Genomic DNA, 12,408 nt, shown 5'->3' with positions numbered 1-12,408 from the left:
TGATTGGTTAGCCAGATCTTACTTCTGAGGTCAAGTACTGAAGTAGGTCACACGTTGCCCATCCACAATGATTGTACATGATTGTAATTGTTGTTGGTTGACAGCATGTTACAAGGCGGAGACCATCGTGTTCGGAATCAGTGACCTTACTACAACCATCCACGGTTGGCAGAGCCTCGGTCTTTGAGACTTTGTTTGAGTCCTCCTGCCATTGCAATGTCAGCCGTGTATTCTCTATTCGCTCCTGGATGTCTTCTTCTTGATACTCAGTCCTTACTAGTATAAACCGTGTAGCGTTTGTTCTGACTTGTTCTTCTTTTAGGATGGCAATAAACAGAACCAGCTGAAGCGTCATTTCACGAAGGTTTTATTGAGATGTCACGATCAAATTCTAGAGAAAGTGGTGATGGACAAAGAAATAACTATGATGGAAATGTAATGTGAAGAACAATAATAGGAACGATGAAAAATATAAAAATGCATCGAACTAGCTTTCGCACAACGCTCATCAGGAAGCATCGTTGTACTATTTAACAAACTGCGACACAGACTATTATAAAGGATGAATAGTGATAAAATTTAATAACACCTAAACCAAAAAAGTCTTCTTTTCTTTTCTTTAGCCTTACTCTTTTCTTTATTTTTCCAACGTCTGCCCATGGCGTCCGTCCCTCTCTCAGCTCGTCAGCTGTCCTCCGCCTTGCAATATGCTGTCAACCAACAACATGTTTTCAACAATACAAGGTTTATCTATAGTAACAGTAGTTCTACCGATACGCAAGAACGACCTCGGGTATAACAACATTTGACAGCATTTTTTCAAGTTTTTTTCAACCTTCCGAATACTGACAGCTCACAAATAAGGACACATGCAGGATCGAGGGTCGTTATTCGCAAAGTCGCCTGTACATCTACAGCACAACCGGCGCTAATTATAACGCTAATAGTAATACACGTTCACGACTCTCCAAACGGTCTCTGGGCTACACCAATCACTAAATAGAATAATAAAAAGAGATAGTCGAAACAGCGCAAGGAAGAAGAGCTATTTAAAAATAACAACAAAGAAGCTTGCTAATGTTTGGTTTCCTCACACTTGCACCTTTCCCCCATTCCGTTCTATGTGTACATGTACTGTATGTGACATCCAGTTTTGTTGTTATTTTAGCTCTTCCTTGCGCTGTTTCCTCTAAAGCCTGAGATAATCATTCGAATATTCGGGCAAGGCCCATCTTCAGAGGCTAGCCCAAAACATGATAGCAACAGCGATTTACATTGTGTACATGTACATGATTGTACATATTGTTAGATTGACACTGCATGAAACAAGGTGGAGGACACTCACTGTGTTCGGAATCAGTGAACTTACTACAACCTTCCGCGGTTGGCTGGGGGGTGAACTATAACAAGGTTTATCTAATAATTATTACTAGTTTTGAACTAGTATTGGGTTATATAATACCATGATTGTACATGTACATGTACATAATGTGTATGTGAGAGTGAGGAGCCTACATGTACATGTATGTAAACCATTGTGATCATGAGTCATCTCCGCACGTTTTCAGAGTTCAGACTGGTGTCTGACACTGATCTACCAGGATGAGGTTCAAGTAAAAATAATTCAATCAGTATTTTGAATAGTTTATAAGAAAGAAAAAGGACCAAGGAACTACAATTATACAAGTAGTTAGTTCAATAGTTGTGCTATAATACACACTAACACCAGCAGTTCTTTACAGTCAGCTCATGCGTCGCGATAACATAATCTTTACAGTCAGCTCATGCGTCGCGATAACATAATGTCATTGCACGACGCTGACCAACGGTACTGTACTACTGACGTGAACGTGACGTTCTACACCTACACCTAAGACGCTAAGTGGCAATCAGCTCTAGTACATCTTGGATGCGCAGTCCAACAGCCTTCCAACTAACTTGGAAGGTTCTTAGTAGTTACATTGTATAGAAATAACATAAGAACTGGTAAGTAACTGGTGGAGTTAGTGGATATTATTATAGCGTAACTACATGTGAGTTGTAGCTCTTTGGTCCTCTTTTCTTCTTGATAAATTCATCCTTGGCTCTCCACCCCAGTCTAATCATTTTACTTTTTTTACTAGTAGTACAAGTAACTGGTTACTTGGCAGTATTTTGCAGAGCTCAGTGGTGTGCAGGCGCTAGGCGTGTGAGCTCGGCGATTTGCATTCCGTAGCCACTCCCTCTTGTCACAGACTCGCAGACGTAGACTAGCCCACTCGCACTCCACCACATACGGTTAGGTGACATGTGGGCTCAGACAAGTACGAGTGCTGATCTAGCATAATGTCATTCATTGCGGCGCTTCCGTGCATACCGTTTCTAACTATTACTTTCTATGTTACGGTATGTTCCGTACGCCGTCATGGGCGTGTACGTATCCATCAGCCTTTCAGGGAAGATGTGCCGTTAGTGTAGTCTGCTTGTTTATTCATTATTTTAATTTTTATTTTATCTTCAGCCACTATGAGTCTGACTACTCTTGTTCCTACATAACACTACGTCACTAGTCTTACTATACATAACACTACGTCACTAGTCTTACTAGTATTCACTTCTAGTCTTACTAGTATTCACTTCGTCTTGGGGGTGAGACATGGGGAAGTAGAATAGTTAGTTGCTGGCGTGTGTGTCCACCGCTAGCTCTTGGCATGGGAAGTACAGCTTGCTCTAGTCTTTGGACTCATCTCTACTGAGTCACATACATGTACATGTACAGTCACTTTTGCCTTGGAGTTGGAACAGAGTAGTACTAGTAGTACTATACTGAGTCAGTAAATTACGAATCACCTCGTACTGACAGTAGTCTGTTCCAAGGGCAAGGTAAGGCCACCCATGCCATGGTAACCGATTGTTTGTTTGTTTTTGATTTATTTTAGTTCGTTGCCATTACTGTAGTGACCCCAGCACTGCACCAGCTGTTACCAGTTTCACCCATTTCAATGTCTTCTACATGTACTACATGCACATCACAAGGTTTGCTTTGTGTGTGTAACCGTGACTGCTTGAGATAATTCTCGTATACACTAACTTTATCATCATAACATCCACATGTGCTAGTCAACAATCATTCCATTCCATTTCTTGCATAATATTTTCTCCGCATACATGTAATCATGTAGTCGTACGCATGTAAGAAGGTACATGTTATGTTGTTGTTTTATCTACATGTACATGTAACAACAACAACAACAACAACAACAACAACAACAACAACAACAACAACAACAACAACAACAACAACAACAACAACAACAACAACAACAACAACAACAACAACAACAACAACAACAACAACAACAACAACAACAAACAACAACAACAACAACAACAGCAGTTGTACATGTACATAATTCTCTGATGAGTGGTGGAGATCCACCGTCCAGGGCATGCATTGTAGGGCTGGTCGAACATGAACGTTGATGCTGAATAATTAGTTATGCCATTAGACTGGGGTGGAGAGCCACTGTCGACTGTTGGTCAGTGTCGTGCAATTATGTTATCGCATGAGCTGATTGTAAAGTAACTGGTGGTATTAGCAGATAGTATAGCGTAACTTGTACATGTAGCTCTTTCAAGTCTTTGGTCCTCCTTTCTTCTTATAAGTTAAGCCATTGATCAGCATTGTCATAAAAAGGTGAACTAAGTTACTGTTTGTCAGACTCACTGTCCACAGCTACAATGTATCATCGTCATGTACATGTACATTGTAGACACGTAAAGGCGTACAGTATGAACAAACCAACTAACTTTGCTTGAGTGGCACCAACTTGACCAAGTGACAAGGATGGGAGCGGAGGAAGAAGACACCCAAGGGAGCCCGGCGGTCTCAAACATCCACACGGAGCACAGACGCCATCTCAATGCACAGCGGCTGCGACATTCCATTCAAGAGCGCGAGCACGGTTGTCAGCTGCAAAGAGACCGAAGGAAATAGTTGTCGGTGCACATTTTGAGAGGTAAACCTCGAACGCACGTACACACACAGCCGGCAAGCCGCGTCCCCATTATTATGTATACAATATAGGTGAAGTGACTGTTTGCAGAGATGCAGCTGCAGTCTTCTACAACAATTGCAGTATCTGTGTAGGAACCGTTGCCAGTGCTGGATCTGTGGGAAAATAATAATCTACCGTGATTTGGCGGCATCCACCCGGACCGGGCACAACCCAGCCTGAACCCGAGTACCCCTAGCCTAGCCTACACTAAATGTAGGCAAGGCAGGTTGTGTATGAGTCATGACTGTACATTACTCATTAGAGTCAGACGTCCTCTCACACCTCCTACATTTTGTTTGGATAGCCGTATTAATGCGTTATGTCTAGACTAGTACTAGTAGTAGTAGTAGTAGTACTACTAGTACGGCTAATATAGACTAGTATTAAAATGGTGGTGGCCTGGCACAAGCGAAACCTCCTAAGATGTAGCTGGTTATGTTTCAATAATGCCTGCTGGTGCTAGTCTAGCTTCTAGGTAGTGATGTCAGAGAGATGCTACAGAACTGAATGCAATCCTCACGACCTCGGACATTTACTGAGTTCTTTGTCTGAGGATTGCCTTTATGTTATTGTGACATATTTCATAATTATTAGAATGATGTTGGTTGCCTTGCTGCTTTCTCTCTCCTCTCACCCACGCCATTCTGCATGGACTCGGCATACTGCTGCAGTGCTGCTACACTTCAAAACGAAGCCTTACTAACGTGTTATTACGTTACTTCATCAGCTATTACTTATTAGCTGGCATTGTGGATAGCGCCTACCCAGCGCCAATGTACTTTTTGTCTTTCAACATGATTAATTTTGCAGGTAACAAAAAAAAAAAACTTCAATGCCATGTACATAACCATTGTCACGTGCCTGAAACGCAGCGTTACAACAATTACAATGTTTCTACTTCAACTTTCTTCACTGTAGTCGGTTGCCACTCTTCTTCCCTTCAGCCTTTTTCAAGTTTTTGTACTTTCAGTCTTTCTACTTCATGTACATGTACATGTATAATGGTATATGGCCCCCGCTGGCTTTACACTACGGACCATTTCGCTATTCTTGTAGAACTGCATTATTTTGGGAGTGCTAGAGTCTCGTACGCTGCTCAGTGAAATCCGATCAACCAGTCAGCACCAGGCCAGCTAGGCGGCGCTGTGAGCACTACCACAGGCGCATGCGCAGGGCACACACTTTATACTTACTTGGCCCGCGCACATGGTGCATGGGATCGGATTTCATTGAGCAGCAATGATGAAAGATGAAAGGATTTCTAGGATTCAACAACTAATGCGTTCCCTTTTCACGGGAGACGTCTAGAGAGAGGGTATGCGGTTGAAGTGGATCGGTGACCAGCACATTACTGTCCTCGTCTTGCAGAACGCTAAGTACACTGTAAAAAAAGTGTAATGCACCTGTCCAGCTGTCCGGGCACATACCGTCACATCGTGTTACATGTATCTCCAAACAAATAATTGACAAGACTTCCATAGCTCAGTGGTTAGAGCATCGCTGGTCTCAAGCGAACGTCCCTAGCTGGTTCGAGTCCTGCTGGTGACAGTTCCTTCAGACCTCTCCCTTTTCCACTCCCTCAACTAATACGAGTTTTAGTTCTTCCAATGCTTTGCTGAAGTGTAGTATGGTCAGGAGTACTAGTACTACGAGTAGATCTTTAGCACTCTTAGTCTTACTCTTAGTCATTTGGCAACCTGACAACAATCCATTAGACTGCAATTACTTTCGTGACAAAAATCCAGCTAACAGCACTAACACTACTAACAGGATAGTCAACAATAACATTACAACAATGACGTGACCGCTGAACTGCGTCCCGACTACAACAATAACGAAGAGTACGAGTGGAGGGTCATCCTCGTTTCGCCCTCCATTAGCGGAGGCATGATGAGATAGCAAGAGGGACGAAAAAAAGATCAAGATTGGTCTGAACAGTATGACGTTAAACGAATAAATGGGTAAATCTCCCAGCACTTTCTAGAGCAGCAGCAGGTTCCTAGTAATTGGATATTGCCATTAGAAACAAAAGCCCGGTTAAATAGCATGGTTAGTGGGGTCGACTCTTGGCCTGGGCACCACTGGTCACTATTTCCATTGCTACGTCAGAGCCGATAGCCAAGTCAAGTGATATCAGTGCCGGCCGAGCGTGGTTCTGTTCGAAGCCCGGGACGCCTGGTGGCCACACACCACACTCAATGACTACATAGGCGACAAGCCACAGTCGACATACAGACAACCCTGCCACCACATCTGTCCAACTGCAACTAACCAGAGACAGCACGCGAGACAATGAGAGAGTCAACACCACTGCCACTGGCACAGCCAGGGCTTGCCACTTGACTTGGTGCAAGAATCGTGCATACTGCTACAATTAACAACGACACACGTAGACAGTGTTGTACACAGATCACGCACAGCAACAGCCCCGTTACGTAACCTCACTCCGTGGCTTGAAGAAACCCACAACGCGTCAACGGTTTCACAACTAACGTTACATGTACATGGCCATTCGGATACGCAAATAATCCATGATCGCTCAGTGAAGAAATACTACATAGTAACATAGTCATTGACATTGTAGTTGAAAAAGCATGCATCAAACAGCAGGACCACCCTCCACAGCGACAAACTGATCCTCGACGCCATACCAGCCATGGGCATGGATATCGCCTCTAGCTATACCTTATACGACCAACAGGAATACAGTGCAATAGCCATGCCCATAATTAATGATAAGGACAACACAGTCATAATCATTAGACACGGCATTGCACTTTACACCTACTATACTGTGACCTAGCCTAGCCAGCACATCACCCTCACATGCATGACATTTCCCCAGACATACCATGCAGCTAGCTTTAGCCCGTAGCCGGCGAAACTGTTCGGTATCAACATTATTATTGTTGCAGCATGTCAACGAAGCTCTCAAGACAAGAGTTCAAGCCAAGCGCATTGTTCATACAACTGACGTAGTAGTCGGTTTGCTTACAGCAGTAGTCACTCCCTGAATTAGGCTGAAAGCAAAGAAACTATCAAATTTTAGCTCCGCACCGTTCATTGCGTTGATGACCCCAGCAACGCAACACTGTGCAGCGTTGGCTGACACCAAAGATGTACAGCGGGTCTACCGTCTGCACAAACTCGTGGAAAGTCTACAGCAAGCAGCACTTTGCGCTGGCGCGGCATGCCATCGATAGGGATGAGTCACAGCGACCCCACCAGCCGGTCACTAGAACACACGAAGCGGATTTGCTTGCGAAGAACGCACTCACGCCGGCACAAAGTGTGAGAGGCCACGGTCAGCGACTATCGATTCATTGGTATCCTGGAGCTGAAGCCTGAAAAGCGAACTCCACTCTACCGTAATCAGCTCTGTCGGCGTTGACAATCGCCCGACTGACTCGAGACAACTGATGTCCAAGCCAAGCACGGTCACGCAGCCGCGCCGACGCAGAGCAAGCTAGCGAGGGCACAACACCTCTCAACTCCGCTAGGCCACATAGCGAGCTACCAGCGCTCGCGCGACCGGGTGCGGGCTAACGCATGCGCACTTTGTCCCGCGGGAAAATCGTGCCGGGATCTCGCAGTGCCACATGGTCATGCTGCAAAAACTGAGGAGTTCGGTCAGTCGTACTCGTACTGTGACGAATCCACATTCGTGACTGACGAAATCGTGGTCCATCCGTACCGTGTTGACTGTTGTGGGTTCGCGACAACAACTGGAGCCCCGCTTTTAATTCGCAGAACTATTTTATACCTACTGTTTCTTGTGCATGGATCATTCTGTTCGTGTCCTCAATGATAATTGTGAGGCAACTCTCGTTCCAATTGCAGAGCAGCTTCTTCTGTAGAATTCACTTCGTTGTCCCTGAACAGTGAAATAATAATTGTCTTGGTGAAGCTAATGATTCAATATTGAACATTGCAAGGAAATTTATATCTATGCTACTGCTATCTGCATCACCCATTTATCCTCGCTGTGGTGATACGACACTACCATGATTCAGAGGAGATGCTGACCAGGAGAGCCACGTTTCCACTGTAGCTCTTCTCACGGCCTCCGAAAAATGCTCTCTGAACAATGCCGCAGCTTATAACGCTGTGTGACTATTTGTCGTATGAGACTTCTCGGTCCTCTTTGACCTTTGCCGAGCCAAGGGTGAAGGACCTGATTTTGGATTCTCAAAATTCCACTTTCACGGAGCAGGCTGGCTTCTGCGGCATGCAGAGGACGGTTCCTGCGTTTGCAGTTGGGTCAGTGGTGTCCGACTTGCCCCAGGAGAGTCGGTATGCCACGACAATGCATCAGGCTGAAATCGTGTCAGCACGACGAGTGGCAGGAGAGCAGCATTTGAACACTGCTGTAAACCACTTACTGGTGAACGGCGAGGTGGACTCAGGAAACGACATTGTGGATGTGGAGAATGGCGTATGTAGCACTGGTGCTAGTAGTAGTGATGGACAGAGCAGTACTGATGCCAAGTATGGTGACTATAACCTAGTTCAACATGAAATGTTGAATGACCGTTACTATGTGGTGGAGTTCCTGGGTCGTGGCACGTTCGGTCAAGTTGTGAAATGCGTTGACAAAACGACGCAAGACTATGTTGCCGTGAAGATCCTCAAAAACCACCCGTCGTATGTACGTCAGGGCCAAGTGGAAGTCAGCATTCTACGGGCTCTGAATGTGTTCTGTGCCGACAGGTACAACTTTGTGCTATCTAGTGAGTGGTTCTCACACCGTGGCCACTCCTGCGTTGTGTTTGAAATGCTGCAACTCAACCTGTATGACTTCCTGAAGCAGAGCAACTTCCAACCGATGCGGTTGCAGGCGATACGACCCATTCTTCAACAGGTCGCCACTGCACTGTGCAAGCTAAAAGATCTGTGCATCATTCACGCTGATCTTAAGCCTGAGAATATCATGCTTGTTGACCAGGACCGATTGCCATACCGCATCAAAGTCATCGATTTTGGCAGTGCCCTGCATTCGTCCAAGGCGGTCAGCTCCACATACTTGCAAAGCCGGTATTACCGTGCGCCCGAGGTGATCCTAAGTCTGCCGTTTGCCGAGTCCATTGATGTCTGGTCGTTAGGGTGTGTTATTGCGGAGCTCTTTCTTGGCTGGCCACTGTTTCCAGGAGCTTCGGAGTACATGCAGATGAAGTACATAGTCGAAACTGTGGGAATGGTGCCTCCGTGTATGATTGAGGAGTCGGCCAAGAGGCGGAAATTTTTCCGACAGAATTTCTCCGGCTGGATGCTGAACCCAAGTCATGGCAATGGTGACGAGCCAAAGGAGGCACGGAAGTACATTCTCCACAGCCTAGCTGACATGACTGGCATTTCTCTTCCGCAGGGCCTTGATGCTGCCGAGCAGGATGTGGAGATAGCCGACAAGGAAGAATTTGTGCGCCTGCTCCGGCACATGCTAACCATCGATCCGATGGCGCGTGTTGAGCCTGCCAACGTTCTCAATCAGCCGTTCCTGACTGGCTCTCATCTGGCAGCACTTAGCAACGCAAGCCATGCTCACCAGCGTGCTGTTCAGATGGCCTTGGAACCCATGGCGGTCTGTGACAAGCCCACCGCCACTCATCGCTTTTGTCCTGTGCACAACAATCGTACACATCACCATCACCATCACCACCACCAGCAGCAACAACAGCAACAGCAGCATACTGTGCAGGTGCAGTCAACCAGCGTGGCTACTGTTCTCACGCCCATGCAGTCACCACAGACTCAGTTGACCATAACTCACTCTCCGGTAGCCCTGCCAACTACTGCTATGGATCCGATGACGCAGGCGCGTAACTTAGTCTTTCAACGCTTGAACGGTGGCCAGGTGTTCCTCAACACGCCGACGCATACGTGTCGTGAGAACGTGCATGCGCCCATCGTACCCATGCCACTACGGGTGCCGTACTGTGTAGACGCACCGCCTCAAGTGCTGCTTCCTACCTTACCTGGCTACGTTGACACGAGCAATGTGGGCAATGAATCTATGCCGGCGGCTCTGATAACATTACCTGGTGGGCCAGCTCTACTGCCTGCGGGCGCTGCCGCTACTACCGTGCAGGACTGTCCGGTCACGACGCATGCTGATCCCACCATGACTGAGTGGACGAGCGTGTCGCGGCCGGCCTGGCCAGTGGCATCGAGCATTCCCAACACTGCCTACGTTGGCCATATCAGTTCGGTGGTGTCCAATGTTCCCATGGCTGGTGACTCGACAGTTGTGTCGCTGGCGAACTCCATGTCTAATTTAAGCCATGCTGGCGCTCACAACATGATTGCAACTCGAGCCCAGCCACCGCCGTATGAAGAGCAGTCATCCATGTACCACTTTCCTTCGGAGATGGTGTATGGATCATCTGCGCGCAGCTCTGGTTCATCTGCGCCTGATCACTCGCGTGGTGCCAGTCCCAGCGACTGGCAAGACCTACCACTTGGAGCTCCCAGCAGTCGGCATGGTCATGAGGTTGCATACTCAAACAGATCTGCCAAGTATTTCAGTCCCCAGTACAGCTGCATTGAATCTTCTCAAGCCTCTGATGTTTACGCCATGGATCCATCATCTGTCCTGTTGCACCGCAACCTGTCAAAGAGCTTCAGCAGCGGCACTGGCAGCAGTCGTCTGGTCAAGCAGCCGCGTGGCAGTTCGGAGAAAGTCCGTGTGGCGGGTTCTCGCTCGCGCTTTCTGTCTCTGGGCAACACGCCGCCTGGTGGCCTGCACTCGCACCCCATCCAGCAGGTGATGTCATCAGAGGTGCTGGACACGTGTAATTATGAGCCGTCGTCTGCGTCTTCTTTTGTCACGTGTCATCAGCACCAGCATTCGGCTGCATCAACCGGTGTCTACTCATCCAGTTCCTCTACATTAGATCAAGTGCTGGACAGAACATTTCGGCAGCAGTTCCAGCCAACAATGATGGGCAGTGACGGTGCTAGGCATGGACTCGATGCAGGTCTTCCTGTCCATCACCAAAGAACGCAGTCCTACACCGGTAGCTCCCTGTCGATGTCCAATCTACAGTCTGTGCCGTCTCCCGACTCAATAGGTCCTGTTCAGCATCAGCAACAGCATCAGAACTTGGCCTCGCCGTTCATCACGCCACTGATCACCGGCGTTCCCGTTGCGGCGGCTTCTCTAAGCGGAACCCTTCACACACCACTCAGTGCCCCGGCCATTGCTGGACCCCCGCAGCCGATGTTTGTGTTCCCATCCAATCCCGTCGCTCCGAATGAAGTGTTGTTAACCGGACCGCCATCAGCTGTGGCTTATCAGTCGCCTACCCTGTCGAGTGTTGGACCCATGTATTCATCAACCGCTCATCAGCAACAAGCCCTGGGGGCAGCACGTACAGTGGTTAGACTGGATCCCTACCAGGCAATGCGCACATGATCATGCCTGCTTTCTACTAGCATCTTGCTGTTCCGCTTCTCACGCTCTCGCACATATGATGATGATGCCTGCTGGCATCTCATTCCACTTCTCTCGCGCAATGCCCTGCCCTGCCTGTGCACTTGTGTGCGCAGTATCTCCAGTGATTGTACCAGTGAGTAGCTACACTATTGAGATCAGCTGCATCTGTGGTAGCAATGCACCGTGCGCTCACTCCGATGTAGTGCTATTGACGGCTGAAACACCGGCACTGCATCCACACCGCTATCCAATCACATGACATTGATCCTTCGCGGGGAGCTTCGCGCAATGAGTGATTGTTGTCTCAGCTGCAACCCTGCTGCTTTATGAGGACGCTTATCTGGCGACAAAAAAAGCTCCGCGCTCGCTTTCTAGATGGCCGGACACTAATCATTGCTAACCTGGCTAGCATTGTCAAAGACACTCACGCCAGTACTCTTGTGGGTATCTGCGATGTTCAGCACGACTCTAGACCGTCCGCTATGTTGAGTGAGAACTCCTTGGGTTGAGGCGGTTAGATATTTCCCCGAAATCATCGTTTATTCCTGGCCCGTGGAACTCTTTACTTGACCCATTGATTTATTTACATTCACCCTTTATCAGCTTTGTCACTTAATGCGTATGCGTGTTTTGTGATAAAGTCGTTGAAATAGTGCAGCAAATCTGTTTTGTTTTGCTTGCTCTCGGTGTTGCCTTAATTGTAACGTTTGACTGCAGGTACAGTCTACGTCTTGCATCGGTATATATGCCTTTGCACTCTCATCTTGCCCATCTTATATTACTCGGTGTGAAGTCTTGCTGCTTCTATTACCAGCCATTGGGTTTATCTGCCCATGTGTTACAGCCCCAGGTTACTCGCATATGCTTACCTACTTATTATGTCATTCTTTATTCATCTTTCCCTGTACCCCCCCCCCCCCCCTCCTGTCCAAGTATCTG

The 12,408-nt window shown here is 47.3% G+C and overlaps 1 protein-coding gene across 1 annotated transcript in view; it reads left to right on the top strand.

The window, feature by feature from the left end:
- Window positions 1-6,975: 6,975 nt before the first annotated feature.
- LOC135815908 (homeodomain-interacting protein kinase 2-like) overlaps window positions 6,976-12,408 on the top strand; it is a 5,827-nt gene continuing 394 nt past the window's right edge. Inside the window, exon 1 of the mRNA XM_065329259.1 lies at window positions 6,976-12,408. This exon is cut by the window's right edge and continues 394 nt beyond it. Within this exon, the coding sequence (XP_065185331.1) occupies window positions 8,125-11,448 (3,324 nt within the window). The 5' untranslated portion in view covers window positions 6,976-8,124 and the 3' untranslated portion in view covers window positions 11,449-12,408.

This window comes from Sycon ciliatum, chromosome 4 (genome assembly GCF_964019385.1).
Source record: "Sycon ciliatum chromosome 4, ocSycCili1.1, whole genome shotgun sequence".
In the NCBI taxonomy this organism is placed as follows: Eukaryota; Metazoa; Porifera; class Calcarea; order Leucosolenida; family Sycettidae; genus Sycon; species Sycon ciliatum.
Note: the sequence above shows the minus strand (reverse complement) of the source record. Positions and strands in the feature narration are given on the sequence as shown.